This window comes from Chelonia mydas, chromosome 3 (genome assembly GCF_015237465.2).
Source record: "Chelonia mydas isolate rCheMyd1 chromosome 3, rCheMyd1.pri.v2, whole genome shotgun sequence".
Lineage (NCBI taxonomy): Eukaryota > Metazoa > Chordata > Testudines > Cheloniidae > Chelonia > Chelonia mydas.
In genome coordinates, this window is record NC_057851.1 from 59,447,737 (window position 1) to 59,463,625 (window position 15,889).

The 15,889-nt window shown below is 37.8% G+C and overlaps 1 protein-coding gene across 5 annotated transcripts in view; it reads right to left on the reverse strand.

Annotated features, from left to right (window-relative positions):
* Positions 1–15,889, reverse strand: part of LOC102939288 (pleckstrin homology domain interacting protein) — a 309,900-nt gene that overhangs the window by 52,598 nt on the left and 241,413 nt on the right. For all 5 annotated transcript variants that reach the window (XM_037894360.2, XM_037894359.2, XM_037894361.2 and 2 more), the window contains 7 exons: positions 13,076–13,183; positions 12,376–12,500; positions 12,050–12,132; positions 7,129–7,240; positions 6,832–6,893; positions 3,599–3,754; positions 445–565 (listed from right to left, as the gene is read on the reverse strand). In XM_037894360.2, the coding sequence (XP_037750288.1) occupies positions 445–565; positions 3,599–3,754; positions 6,832–6,893; positions 7,129–7,240; positions 12,050–12,132; positions 12,376–12,500; positions 13,076–13,183 (767 nt within the window). The remainder of the gene's footprint in view (positions 1–444; positions 566–3,598; positions 3,755–6,831; positions 6,894–7,128; positions 7,241–12,049; positions 12,133–12,375; positions 12,501–13,075; positions 13,184–15,889) is intronic.

The window sequence follows — 15,889 nt, forward strand, 5'->3', positions numbered from 1 at the left end:
TACTATAAACTGCTAATAAATACATTAAAATGCTGTGAGGTATAGTCTGCCTATTTTTTCAATTTATAATTTTAAACAGTAAACTAAATATTTTCAGTCATTTTGTTTAATTTTAAAAGCATAAATGCAATTATTTTGATTTGAAAATCACTTTATAGACATATATCCTGATCCGGCAGCTGGATCCACACACATGGAGCCAACTGTAGCACTAGGCACTTGAACAATGCATATTCTAAAATTCACATCCAAGAAAAACAGCTGGTCAATCCCTACTTTAACATTTTATAAAAAGAAAACCTAGATGAAGGATAGATGCATGATGAGACAGATGGACACAGTCTACCTATTTCAATCTCTTTGTTAGACATTATCCCATAAAAAGGCAATCAAAAAGGTCTGTTTGGCACTACTTTATAGAAGTAACAGAGACTTGGATCTAACCTGTAAAATCTGCTTTCCAGTCTTTGTTTAATGGTACTGAGATCTGTGGGATATGCCACAACAGTGCAATACATTGGATAAGCTTGGAGATCCACAGGTGCCACAAATGCAGAAGCAATATCTAAATACAAATGAAAATTCAATGTTATATCACATAAAACCAGCGCTTTAATAGTCTGTTTCAGATCTTTTTTATTTTCAACACCCCTCCCCACCCACACACTCCTTGAAGCTTAGAATACAAATAGTAAGTGACAGAAACAAACAAGAAAAGCCAACATTACATATTTTAAAATATTAGTGAAATTTTATACACACACACGTGCTGTAGCACATGCCATAAGCATGATTACTGTAGTGATTAATCAGAGCCATCCCTCTGGACATGAAAGACTGCACTCTGAGAAGCATGCTGTGTGCATTCAAAATATAAAGAGAATTACTTTTTGCTACAGATACAAATCTGTAAGTTATATAATTCAAAACATGCAATTCCAAGATATTAATTGGTGCACTTCTGACTCATTCTGCTTTGGAAAAATATCACTTAATTAATCTTGACATTACCACAGCGGTTCTCAACTGGGGGGGTCCATGAGCCCTTTCAGGGAGGCCATGGAGCTCCACAGCTAAAAGTTGGTGCCCCAAGCCCCAGTGCTGAAGCCAGGAGCGACGTGGGGCTAAAGCCGCCCCCGCTTCCCCAGTCGGGAGCGTCGCAGGGCTGAAGCCAGCGGCCGCCCCCCAAGCCAGGAGCAGTGGGGGACTGCAGCGTTTTTATAGCCTGTTGAGGGGGGGCTTTGGCAACAAAAAGGTTGAGAACCCCTGCATTATCACTCCCTCATCTTCAAAGTTCTCAAATTTTAATGTGCAAAGCAATTCTTTAGACTGTTACTATAAAAGCTGTAGTCCCTGCCCAGAGGAATTTACAAGGAATTTAGGACAAAGACAAATATGATACAAGCAGAAAAACAATATGCCAGAAGATAAGGGAATTCAAACAAGTGAAGGCTTCATAGGCTTTATTTTTCTTTCCCTCCACTTGTCCAACTGGACTTATGGTTCTTACAATACCTGATTTTATAGGGGAAGGAATGAAAAAAATTAGTACAAACATTTTAAACTCTAAAATATATTTAAAATATATTTTTAAAAACAAGAATTGACAAAAATTAGTTGCTAGATGAACTGATCTTCTAAGAAAAAGGTGAAACAGAATGCTCTACTGCAGTTAAAAATCTACTCTTAAGATTGCTACCGTAAATTGAACCTTTATACAAAGCAAGCAACAATAGTAGTAGTTAAAAAAACAAAACCTCACACAGACTATGGAAAGGACCAGCTAAGATAATTTAAATATACCATTACTCTTACTATGGAGGCACAATAGTGAAAACCTTAATTACAACTTCATACTTCCTCCAGAAGCACATAACATACTACACATATCACTGCTGGTATCTGCTAACTCCTTTTGTAATTAACGTTTTACATTATTCTGAAAGAGGGAGATTAATGAGTTATGTGTAGTGGGTTTCCTTATTTGTTGGGGTCAGAAGGTAGTTTCTTGTGAAGATGCAGTGTGTCCCCATCAAAGAAAACATGCTGTATAAACATTCAGGTACCACCAAGGTGTCCCACAACTTCACATTTCCTTGTTTTTTTGCATTAGGGGGATATCACACTTAACCAATCTTAATCCCTGTTAAACCAAATTTTTGTTTATAATAGTTCACACATTTAAGTACCATACAGACACACAAGAATTAACTATGCACATTTCAACAGCCATCTTATCACAAGACACCTAAAGTTATTCAACATATGCATCAATGATATATGCATACCTTTGACTATGTTAATGACAGAATTAGTGATATGTATGTAGAAAGAATTTATAATGTACTTTTCAGAAACTGCCAATATATATCAGCAATTGTCCCCACAAGTGGTAAACTCATGGTGAACCATTTGCTAACCAATACATTACACGTCCGTTCTCCTCACAACCCAAAGAAAAGAAAAATGATGGCTGGAGTACACAGCAGATTAGTTAGGAAAAATCCCAAGTACAGCTATTTATCATAACATTCTCTAGGAAAACAAAACAAATACATACTTTTTGCTGTCTGTTCAAAATGAAGTTACAGCTTTTGTATTCAACATAGGGGCCTCCATTTTCAACACTAGCAAGTGATTTTGGGTGCTCAGTTTGAGATATCATAAACAGGCCTTGATTTTCAAAGGGCAAGTGTTCAGTACTTTCTGAAAATCAAGCTCTTCAAGGTCTTTCAAGTTACATGTTCAAAAATTGAAACACTCAAAATCACTAGTCACCTTTGAAAGTTTGGGTCAGACTATACATTAAAGGCACAATGTAGATATGTCATGTTGTGAACAAAATATTTTCTTTTTTTTATAAGGTAATAATTCAAGTAGAAAAGGTTCAGAAAAGGGCAACTAAAATCATTAGGGGTCCCATATGAGGAGAGATTAAAGAGGCTAGGACTTTTCAGCTTGGAAAAGAGGAGACTAAGGGGGGATATGATAGAGGTATATAAAATCGTGAGTGGTGTGGGAAAGTGAATAAGGAAAAGTTATTTATTTGTTCCCATAATATAAGAACTAGGGGCCACCAAATGAAATTAATAGGTAGCAGGTTTAAAACAAATAAAAGGAAGTTCTTCTTCACTGAGTGCACAGTCAACCTGTGGAACTCCTTGCCTGAGGAGGTTGTGAAGGCTAGGACTATAACAGGGTTTAAAAGAGAACTGGATAAATTCACGGAGGTTAAGTCCATTCATGGCTATTAGCCAGGATGGGTAAGGAATGGTGTCCCTAGCCTCTGTTTCTCAGAGGGTGGAGATGGATGGCAGGAGAGAGATCACTGATCATTACCTGTTAGGTTCACTCCCTCTGGGGCACCTGGCATTGGCCACTGTCAGTAGACAGGATACTGGGCTGGATGGACCTCTGGTCTGACCCAGTATGGCCATTCTTATGTAAGTAGTGATTTTATGACTATTGTAGTTGATCAATGACAGCATTTACTAATTTTGTGGATTGTGGTGTTCTCATAAAAATGCATATCATCCCTTCCGAAAAAGTTAGCTTGCATACTGAATGTTTCCTAAATTATTCAATCACAAATGTTTACCTAGAGTCATGAGCTGGTTTATCCCTGCAATAATTCTGTCACATTCCTCATCTCGGGTTCTGGAACCCCATTCTCCATCCAGAGGTTTGTAGATCAATGTTCGGCATTCAACATCAGTTAAAGGAACACTAGTTCCCAGCTCTTCAGGAAACACAGCTGAAATATGCCATAAAAAAGACCCAGATGATCACTGCAAAATATTCATCTCTTTATATTTCAAGACAGACATACTTCTATTAAAAACACAGAGCAATTAATATAGGCAGTATATACAATAACATCGCTTTAGTGAATGAAAGTGTAAGGTGTGTAGTTCTTTGTGCAAAAGACAACAATGCTTTGATACTGTTCTGGAGTCCTACATGCTTCATGTATTATTGTTACCAGCTAACAAATGTGTTTCCACAATGCAGATTGCTGGATCCTGACAGAATTTTGTGGATTTTCTATTTACTAGACTTGCAGACTTACAGTCAGTTTGTGGGAGAATGTATTTTTGCAGTAAACAAGGGTAGTTCTGTAGCATGTGAAATTTTTAAAATAAATTGATAATTTAACTATGTTCTGGGAACTGTAGTGGTGCTTTATAGGTTTTCAGGTGGAGTTTATAGATATTGATTTTAACCTATATAGCTCTTGAGACCTGCCTATTTTGAAAACTGCCTTTCTCCTTCTTCCATTGCTATGGTAAGTGGAGGTTCTTGAACTGGAGCCCCTGAGACACAGAAGAGATGCTACCATCAGGGCATTCTCTTGAGGGCATTCAACTTTGGAATTAATACCCTGATTTGATCAAAATTAGCCAGAATCTGTTGATTTTCAGGGCACACTGCAAGATCCATCTTTTTACCCAGACTTTTGGGCAGGGAAAGTGCAATAAGGGTATATATTTGTAGGTGTAGCAAGAGATTCTTGGGATGTTTGGGTTTGTGGTTGGATGGATATCTTACATTTTGGTAAAAACAACGAGGAGTCCTTGTAGCACCTTAAAGACTAACAAATGTATTTGGGCATAAGCTTTTGTGGGCTAAAATCCACTTCATCAGATGCATGGAGTGGAAAATACAGTAGCAGGTATATTTATACATAAATATATATCAAGTGTAGCGCATCAATATAGCGCAAGTAGAGTAGGGGCATTAGGGGATGAGAGCTGAGGAAGCGTTGTTCTAAGTCAGCCATAAAAATGTTGGCATATCAGAGGGGGCCATGCGGGTACCCGTAGAAGACCCGCTGACTTGAAGGTATAAATTGTCCCCAAAATCTGAAACAGTTGTGGGTGAGGACACAAAGTCACAAAGTTCAGCCACCAGGTTTGCCGTGACATTATCGGGGATACTATTCCTGACAGCTTGTAGTCCATCTTTGTGTGGAATGTTGGAGCAGAGGGCTTCTACATCCATAGTGGCTAGGATGGTGTTTTCTGGAAGATTACCAAAGGACTGTAGTTTCCTCAGGAAGTCAGTGGTGTCTCGAAGATTGCTGGGAGCGTAGGACCTGAGGAGGGAGTCTACATAGCCAGACAATCCTGCTGTCAGGGTGCCAGTGCCTCAGATGATGGGGCGTCCAGGATTCCCAGGTTTATGGATTTTGGGTAGCAGATAGAATACCCCTGGTCGGGGCTCTAGGGCTATGTCAGTGTAGATTTGTTCCTGTGCATCTTAAGGGAGTTTCCTGAGCAGATGGTGTAGTTTCTTTTGATAATCCTCAACGGGGTCAGAGGATAGTGGCCTGTAGAATGTGGTGTCAGAGAGTTGTCTAGCAGCCTCTCGTTCATATGACAACTCTGTTGCTAGACAACTCTCTGACATTGGCCAGACCGGACAGTCTCTACGCAAAAGAATAAATAGACACAAATCTGACATCAGGAATTACAACATTGAAAAACTAGTAGGAGAACACTTCAACCTCCCTGGTCACTCAATAAACTTAAAAGTGGCAATTCTTCAACAAAAAACTGAAACTGCAGAACTGAAATTAATTTGCAAACTGGACACCATCAAATTAGGCCTGAATAAAGACTGGGAGTGGATGAGTCAGTACAAAACCTGGTTTTACCATACTAATTTCCCCCTACTATTACTCACAACTTCTTGTCAACTGTTTGAAATGGGCCACCCTCATTACCACTACAAAAGTGATTTTTCCTCCCTTGGTATTCTACTGATAATTAAATTGTCTCATTAGACTGAGCCCCGACCTGATAACGCAACTTCCATCTTTTCATGTACTATGTATAAATATACGTGCGACTGCATTTTCCACTCCATGCATCTGATGAAGTGGGTTTTAGCCCACGAAAGCTTATGCCCAAATACATTTGTTAATCTCTAAGGTGCCACAAGAACTCCTTGTTGTTTTTGCTTATACAGTCTAACACGGTTACCACTCTGAAACCTGTTAGATTTTGGTGTTAGAGATGCTGCAGGTTTTATCTTGTGTGTTGCTGCACTTTTAATTATTTCTAAGAAGTAGGAAGAGCCTGGGAGAGGTACTTTATTCTTTAAAACCAAATAATAAGGAAATGAATAAACATACTGAAATAATAAATAATTGTAACAGAATATGTACAGTAGGCTGAACTGAATCACAGTTCTACTTTAAGGGAGAGAGAAAGAAAAAACAAATAGTTTATGGATAGCAAAGCAAAGTCATCAATAAATCTCCCAGAAAACAGCAAAAAAATATTCCAAACTATATTCAGTTTTTAACTAATTTAAAAAAAAGCTAGCTCAGAGTGCAGTAGCCCAGTAGGGTGTGGATGGACAGAAGAAATAATGCTAGTGGGCCCACTGGAGAGCATGCACTTCACAATTCCTACCTTGGATAGCTGGACCAGAGAGGGAATAAGTCCCCTTTGCCAATTTGCCCTCAAACACTTTGTGTGTATAGAGTTAGTGAATGCATTGCAGAGACAACAGGTCTCTCTAGCATGCAATTTCCACTGAACCTAGTGGGGGAGCAGGTTCATCGTTCCATTAATGATATTGACATGATTATATATCCAGTTACTCCATTCACAGGTCAGGCTCATTTTAATAGATGTGTATTTGTAATTTGGTGATTTAAGCACAAATTTATAATGCAATTGTTTTTATGATTCTTAGCTATTTCTTTTTTTCTGGCATTTTACAGAGAAACATACTTGGTAACTTTAATTTTTAAAAACTATTTGCATAAGATAGGCTTTCTATACATATGAATCAAGATAACACATCTACACACTTACGCACCATTATTTGGTATGAGCTCCATATCCCAAGGACTCATCTTCTCAGTGTCACCATTGTCCCAGCTTAAAGAAAAAATTAACCAAGTTTAAATTATAGTAATTAGTACTGTTTAAACAGTAAAAAATGTATTACTCTTATATGTAATGTTTATTTTATTACATAATGAACACACTTTATAATAAGTTTTATTATTGCAATTAAAGGAACCAAATCACCTAAATCACTGCTTGCTATGCAAGATTAAAATTTTAATTAAAATGATTTATTAAAAGCGGAAGTAAAGACAAATTTGCTAACCAGACATTGTAGCACTGAAATAAACTGTCAGGATATTCAGGCTGTAGAGGTTCCTGGCTTTCAATTGTTCCAAACCACCAGGCATCATCTATTACTGACCTGAAACGATCACCTGGACAATACAAAACAATCTCATTAATAAAAAGTACTTTGTTGTCATAGTCTTATTCTTTTACCAATTTCTACACTACATTTGCCTAATCTTCACGGTAGTCCTTCTTTGGAGACGTCGTTGTCAATGGACAAATATAAAGAGTATTCAGACTGATACACCCTTAAAACAACAGTAAAGGGCACACTTTAGAAAGAACTTATATTAAGTTGTGTAGGATATCAGAAAAAATATAGATAATGAGCATATAAAAATCAGCAATCAGTATAATTTACATGTATATTAGAATACGTTGCAACATTTTTCAAGCTTATAGCAGTGGAAGACAGTTTAATTTTTTAATATCTTTAATTCTAATATATATAACTCACATATGTAATACATATTGTTCTCAATAGGATTTCTTACTTTAGAAGGTTCCTATGTTTCTTCCTCTCACGTACAAACTTCCTCAAAGTCCAGCAAACAAACTTTGTATACCAACCTCTCTCTCTTCTCTGAGGGCTTCTGTGCATTCCCACTTGCGAGGAGACTGGCAAGCAGTCTACCCAGCGGAAGGTAGAAGTTCTCAACGAAATATGGATTGTAGCATAGTTTTCCCAAATTGACTATCAGAGCACAATGCCGATTCCAAAGAGTAGTGCTAGATGAAAGTTTAGACTGAACTTCAAGTGGCTGCTATACAAATCTCCATTATGGGTACCTGCCTAAAACATGCCACAAAAGCTTTATTGGACCTGGTGGAATGGGTTTTAGCCCAGGAAGTAATAACACCCTGGCTAGATTGTAGCAAAACTCAATCAATACATGCCCTAATCCAGAGTGAATGGAAATGGGGCAATGGACAGATCAAAGGGAAGTACTTTGTACTGGTAATGTCTCCGTCCCATAGAGAATTTAAGGTAGTTGCAGTGTGTCAACCTAATGGCTACATGGAAATAGGTGTCCTTTAAGTCAAGAGCCATGTGTGAAGAACATGGAGTTGATCTGTAATAATTTGGGGCCAATGTATCCTGACTGGTGTGACGTTATTTGATTAAAATATTACTATATAGATATTGTTGCATATATTTGCAACACAATTTGTACAATGTGGCATGTAAAATGTTTATGAAAAGGTGATGATTTGCTGGTTATGATTATACTATTTGTATGCATGTATTATTTTTGTATTTGAAGTTATGAGTATTGGCTTTATACCTGGATTTTAAATGTTTGCTTTTGGGGTAACAACCACAAGGTAGCTAGCCAGCACATCTTGGAGGTACTATTTAAATTAAGTGCCCATCAAAAGAACATTTAATCGACAATGGACCATGGGAGACGCCTATTTACACTTCATGGAATTTTCTGCTGCGACTAGGCGAAATGCATGGACATGTGATTTGCCCATATAACTCCAAATGCCATCTTGTTGCTGTAATTTTCCACAGTAGAAACAACGGGATTCCCTCCACATGGCAGAAGCTATAAAAGGCCCTGGAAAAACCTCTATTTTGCCTCTGTCCTCCTCAAACCTCTGGAGCATTCTAACCAAGGGACTGAGGTCCTTCCAATGATTTGGAAGCAGCCAGAGACGTGACATAAGCAGTAGTTTATTCTATCGCTGCTACAAGCCTGAACCAAGAACTTTGCATATATTGTATGTATTTGATTCCTTTAACCAATTTTAACTCTTACCTTTCTTTCTTTCTCTCCTTCTATGAATAAACCTTTAGATTTTAGATACTAAAGGATTGGTATCAGTGTGATTTTGGGGTAAAAGCTAAGTTATATATTGACGTGGGTGTGTGGCTGGGCCTTTGGAATCAGAAAAATCTTTTATTTGATAAGACTGGTTGTAAAGAACCACTCACCTTTAAATCCAGTATTTTTGGTGGTGACGTAAGAACTGGAATGTCCAAGAAAACTGCTTTTATGACTTCTTGTTAGCCAGTGTGGTGAAAAAGAAGTTTACTTTTGTTGCTGGTTTGGTATATCTCATGGAAAAATAACCACCAGTTTTGGGCTATGTTTGCCCTATTTCTCAGTAGTTTGTCCTAAGTTTGGCATCCTCAGTTGTGGCCCACTAAGGCACGATTACAACTGGTTATTGTGTTGTTTACTTTATTCCTACCCTAAAATAATTCTCTAGCAGATTTGTTAGGATATGCACCCAGAAAAGGGATGGACACTGATATTCACATCTTCCAGCAAACAGTGGACGGGCTAAGACACAATGCAGAACCAACCACTTTGAAGTCTATCTCTGATCCCCAGTTGAGGAGTCTAAATTGGTTTAACCACACTCAAGAGACAAAGGACTTTGGACGGAATTAAAAACAGACACTCCTGAAGAAGAGAAACTAAGGTGAAGCCAGTTTCCAGAGGCCAGAGTGTCTAGGACTATAGTGATGCATATAGACCTGTTACTGTGTTAAAAGCCCTTTTCTTTTATGTTATGCTTTGTTCCTGCTGTTAAGATTAAGCAACACTTTGTTTAGAAAAGGCTGTCTGGTGACCACTGCTAACCACTGGCCATAACTCCCAAAGGGAAGACTTGCAGGCATTGAACTCCATTAGGCCTGTTGTGAAATCATGGTTGGTACACAGGGTGCTGGAGCCCAGGAATGCAATCTAAGAGGGAGAATCACAATATTCCACCAGAAGAGAGGTGAAGGTGTAGGGACTGACACCTGATGGGGTGCACTCAGAAAGACTCCCGAAGGATCAGAGGTGTTATGTACCCATCGCCTTGTAATAGGGTAAAGATTACTCCCAACATGAACACCCTGTATTCTTAAGATATTATGGTATTTGTTTAGCCTTCTGAGGTCTAAGTCAGGTCTGAGACCATCCACCTCCTTGGGAATGTGAAAGTACAGAAAATGGAAGTACTTTCTCTAAGGCTCCTTTTGTGATAAGGGAATCCTCTTCTTCCAGAAGTACTTTTTTGTGAGAAGGATCTCTGAAGAGAGGTAGGAGTATGTGTGTGTGTATCTATCTGACGGGATACTCATCATGGTTGATCCCAGCACCCAGTGACTGGAAATAACCATGCATCACGCATGGGGGGGGGGGGGGAAGGAAGGGGGAGGGAGAAAGAAAGAAAGAAAGAATTAAAAACCAAAAGTTATAAAAATTGTACAATTTGGGCTAGCTCAGTCATTCTCAGCCCCACAGCCTGTAGGCCATTTACGCCCACATCAGCACACAGCTGCGGTCCATGTGACATCCCCAGGGCTGTAATTAGGGTGGGGCAGGAAGGGATCTGCCCTAGGTGCAGAACTGGCGGGAGGGTGCAAAAATGGGGCAGCGCTGGATCAGGCCCAGCTGCATCAGGAAGCCAGGATACTCAGCAACCCCCACCCTGCAGGATCACGAGTCTAGTGACTCAGGCTGGAGCAGGATCCCTGGAGGCACTAGGACTGCAGTGGCAGGAGAGCTGCATAGCTGACCTACGTGCAGCTGAGGTAGGAGACCAGCGAGGGTGTGTGTGTGTGCAGAGCGCTAGGGCGTGTGTGCAGGTGCTGGGAAGGACAGTCCCAGGGGGGTTGGGTGATAAGGGGCATTCCCTGGCTGGGGGGGGCAGTCTGGAGAGAGGCTAGGAGGCAGTCCCCTGGGTGGGGGGACTGGATGCTTGGGGGACAGCCCCTGGCTGGGGGGGGGGGCAACTCACACTGGGCAGGACTCCCCATCTTTGAAGGCAGGCTCCACAGCCACGCTCTCTGGGCGCTCAGCCCAGCTACACTGCCAGCAGCAGCGCAGAAGTGAGGCTGGCAATACACCATGCCATGCCACCGTTATAGTAAATGAACTAATGTTAACAGTTAATGTTTTGCCTTATTTTGCTAATTTAAAATGCTCTTGGCAGACATTTGCCAGTGCTGAAGTGGAAGGTAGTACATTGATTTGAATCATATTGCTGACATATGATAAATACACTGAGAACCACTGGGCTAGCTAAACCCAATGGGACTAGAAAAAACACATATAACTGACAGTCCCTTCTCCTCGCTGTGTCAACGGTGAAGGAAACTGAAATGATTGGGGGAAGAGGGTGCACTTCCTTTATGTAATCTCGAACACTCAACATTCAACACTACAAGGTGTGTTCACATCCCCCAAATGACTCCTCTATGAAGAGAATCCCCCAAGCTTGCTGCCAGGGAGTGCCATCTCACAACTCGGAACAGAAGCCCTCAAAGAAGGAAAGACCAGGAATAGCCCTTTTTCATGCTTTAAAAACTAAACCAAACCAAACCGAACAAGTATTAGATTTTGTCTTCCCTATTTTTACTGGAGGATTCCTTAAAACACTAGTAGAACTATGACATCACTAGAGACTCAAACCTGAGCAATTGAGGCAGGATGGGACTTTTTGCTATATACTTTTAAAAAGTCTGATTTTCTTAAAATACCTATTTAATTCAAACTTCTAACAAAAGTTCTCTTTGTGAAAGTCAAAATTTCAATTGAGAGAAGAGAGCTCTAGCTTAGTTCTTTAGTCCTACAAAGGGTCCTTGAGCAAGTAAGGGAAGACAAGATGTGATATTCATGATATTTATAAGATAAAAGGAAAACGTTATCTTCTTTTGCAGGTCACCTTAAAAACTCTTATTTTTTCTCACATGTAATTGTGTTCAGTGGCAAAGTTTAATTCTGCAGGAGCAGTAAGCACTGCATCTCTCTGAAGATCAGCAGATCTTGCTCTCCGATTCCAGCATAATACTTTATTTTCACCCACTTTGCCACGTTTCCTAATGAAATAAGGCAACATGAATGAAACCAGATGCATTTATTAAACTTTTTACAAAACCCACCACCTACCTATATTCCATCGTCTATGTTTTGCATCATCAAACTGCTGCCGCAAGACTAGGAAATCTATAACATCTGGCATATCATGGTACCTAGTTGCAATCAAAATGGAACAAGAATGATTAAGGTGAAAAACCAGCAAGAGAATACAGAAAACATTGTTAGATATCAAAATGCATTTAATGCATCTGAATTCAATATAAACATCTTAAATTTATGTCACAGCAATTTCTGTTTAAAAATAAAACTTATCTTTAAAATTTAGCAAATTTAAAAGGTTTTAAATATTACAAAAAACAGTTTCCCTATTGGAACCGAAATAATGCTTCCCTTACTTCATGGTGAATGATCCTCCAGTCAGTTTACCAGTATCTGGGTCAAGAAAAGCAAGTTTAAGACAGCAGAGAGTAGGCAATCCCACTTCATATTTAATCCCAACTATTTTCATCAGCTCTTGTTCCTGAAGTAAATAAAACAACAATCTTATTTAAGGTGGTTGAATATAAGAGGACTGTAACAGAAGTATGAAATGAAAAAAGTGAATATACTTCTGTTGAACAACAGATTTCAGTGGTGAACTGTGTAAACAAAATTAATAGGTCAAATACAGACCTTTCAAATTTACTCCCTGAAACCAAGAAGTTGCAATTCCCCATATAACCTCATTGTATTGAATTGTTTGAAAACTTAACTGTTCACTGCAACACACTTTTAACAAGGCTTAAAAAAAAAATCAGATTGATACATGAACATCAATCACAGGTCTAGGATTTTTTGTTTCATCCTTCTCAGTAATCAATTAAGTTATTGCAATCATAACTTTTAAACATTTATTTATTAATGTTTAAAACTTCTGTGCAATCATTACATTTCTAAATCTTAATAAATCATTTTAAAAACAAAGTTAAAAATATGTTTTAAAAAGATTCTGTCAACAAAACTATGGACACTTTATGTCAAATAACGTACATAAAAGTTATTTGCTATGACTTACTTTAAAGACAACAAAAATGGGAAAAGCAAGAAATATCATACCCGTAGTTCCATTTTATGCCATGGCTGTTTTTTTGGATTAATGCTATATATTTTATTCTTTTTAGCCATTACAATATACGCTTCATGACCTTGTCGGAAATAGTAAACCTAAGAATGAAACAAAAATTAATTAAGCAACATTTTAAAATCCCAAAATGTTAGCACATTGCTGATACACAGTGTGTTCCCTTTCAAACCAAGATGGTACAGGTACATGCAGATAAGGTCTTTCAAAGTATCTATAAACTATTATTTTAATTTTAAATAGTGATAAGCTGCACTAGTCAGAGTAGGAACTCCCAAGTTATCAAGATAATGCACCACTCAATGGGTACACTGAATATTACAGTGGATCAAGTATTGGTTCAATTGTTTGTAGTAGGAATAAATTGTTAGTTTGTATAAAAGAGATTAATCAAATGCACAAAGTACAGCTATTACTCCATTTTACAGCATTGGGAATCTGCTACTTTTTTATTTAGAGGAAATAATACTAACACACATGCTTGTGTATTAGAAGAAACTGGAGAATAACTTTATGCATAAATACAAGTTTTATACTAATATTCTGAGAAAATAGATTCCTCCTCTCTTAAAGAAGGCATATGGCCTGGTGGACTGAGTATGGCTCGTATGGCTTCTCTCAGCATGGCATGAATATATTCTAGCACAATCAGTTGTGAAAATAAGGGAGAACTAAAATAATTGTCTGACTCTTACCTTATGTTTCCCATAAAACAACTGTAATGGGTGTTTACAAACGTACTAGCAATGTTTACTCTAATTTAATACTAACTAGCCAAAGACAGGTAATTCACAATTCAAGCAGACACTTTCTGCTCAATTTATGCCATAGGAAAAAGGAAAGTGTGAAAAGACAAAGGGTGGGATTTTCAAAAGCATCCAAGTGATTTAGAAGCACACATCCCATTGGAAGTTATTTATCTTACATTATGCACCTGCATGTTCAAAACAACTTCCATGGATTTTAAAAAATTGCACACGCTGTCCACACAATAGTTTAAAACAATTCCACACTGCAGCAAATTTCACTGGCCCTCCCAATCAACACAACACTACACAGGTGGGTACAAGTGGGTGGCTAGAACATCACAGAGATTAACGATTTACTTATATTGCTAATCATTTTTCTTTAAGTAACACAAATGTCATAGAGCAAATTAAATAATTAGATGTGGGATGGACAAGGTCTAAATAATATCTTCCATGCGACTGAATATATTAATAAACACAGACTATTTAAAAAACATTTAGGTAACTTTATAATAGACAATTTTTTATTAAAAGAATATTTCCTTCCACTGACATCCCGTATGACAAAGTTAAGATCAGAGCAAACTTGTACACCTGGGATTTGAACTCCTTAACACAGACATTTCTGTGGGAGTGCTGAAGTTTTTACTATCAGCTGATGAACATTGCTGGCATAATGATGAAACAAACTTACTAGAAACCTTTAATGTACTCAAGGGATATGTAATAAAATTAAAACTGACCCCCTCAAGTTAATCAGAACACAAGGCTTGAATAAACAACTAAGACAGCATACTGTATATATGTATACCAATTTTAAAAGAATAATTTTCTTTATGAAATGACCAAGACAGCAATCTGTGGCTCTGCAAATTCAGATGAAAGAACAACTATTTCCATCAAAAACGTTTTACTATCCATTCCCATGTAACACATGGGAAGTTAGGTATGGAACTCCAGAGTCTCTTTTTATTTTGGAAAACTAAAAGAACCAACAAACATATATAACCCCAGTGAAGTCTTTGCCTGTTGAGCTGATACGTTAGGAAAAACCTATAGGCAATTAATGCCATATTACAGAAGATTTAATTTAATTTAATTTATGTCACAGAATGAAACATCCAGTAACTAACCTTGCAGAATATTATATTAGAGACATAGCCCTTAAATCCCCATTTTGTGTCTGTGATCTTTGGGGCTACAGAATCAGGTGGAAGTTGTGAGATTTTGCCAGACATTATGATGACCTAATTGGTAGGAAGAGTAGCAGATGCTACTAAATGCTGGAGCTAAACTACATTTTTGAAAGATTCTTATTTAAATTTAGTGACAACCATTTACTACTACACCATATTTTTGCAACAGAAACAAAATCCAAACTACTGGAACAAACTACAGATAAATCCTTCCATACTTACCAGCCACTCCTACCAACTTTCTCTATGGAAATGAAACCATTTATACACACTAATAAAATATTTCATTTTACAAATAAGGAAAAATCTCATGTGATTTCCATCAAAAGACTGAGCACAGTAACATTAGAAAAAACAGTATGCCTATTCACAGAAAAATATACTTTAGTCTTTTGAAAATTTCACAGATTCTACAATTTCAGGGTGGTATCAATACTATATTACTGATACCATACTAAAGAACACTTAAGCAGTCTAAACTATAGAATGTTCTCTTCAGGCAGATAAACAGGCAGTCATTTCTCTTAGTTACATTTCTTTAAAATATATAACAAAGATTTGCAAGTGGTGCTAATAAGAAATAAAGTTAAGTGCTATTTATATGGTTAGCTTAACTAAAGAGGAAATTGGCCAGCTTTAGGAGAACAAGTCACAAAACAATAAATAGACCTATTTGGGTTATCAACCTCTCCTGGCAAATGCTGTAAACTACATTAATACCATCTCCCCCCCAAATAATTCAAAAATAGTATGAGATATCTCCCTCTCAAAATGTATCTCCCACTACACAAATAGTTTTACTCTGTAAGTCTTAGAGATTTTTTGCATGTAATGAAGAAGATTA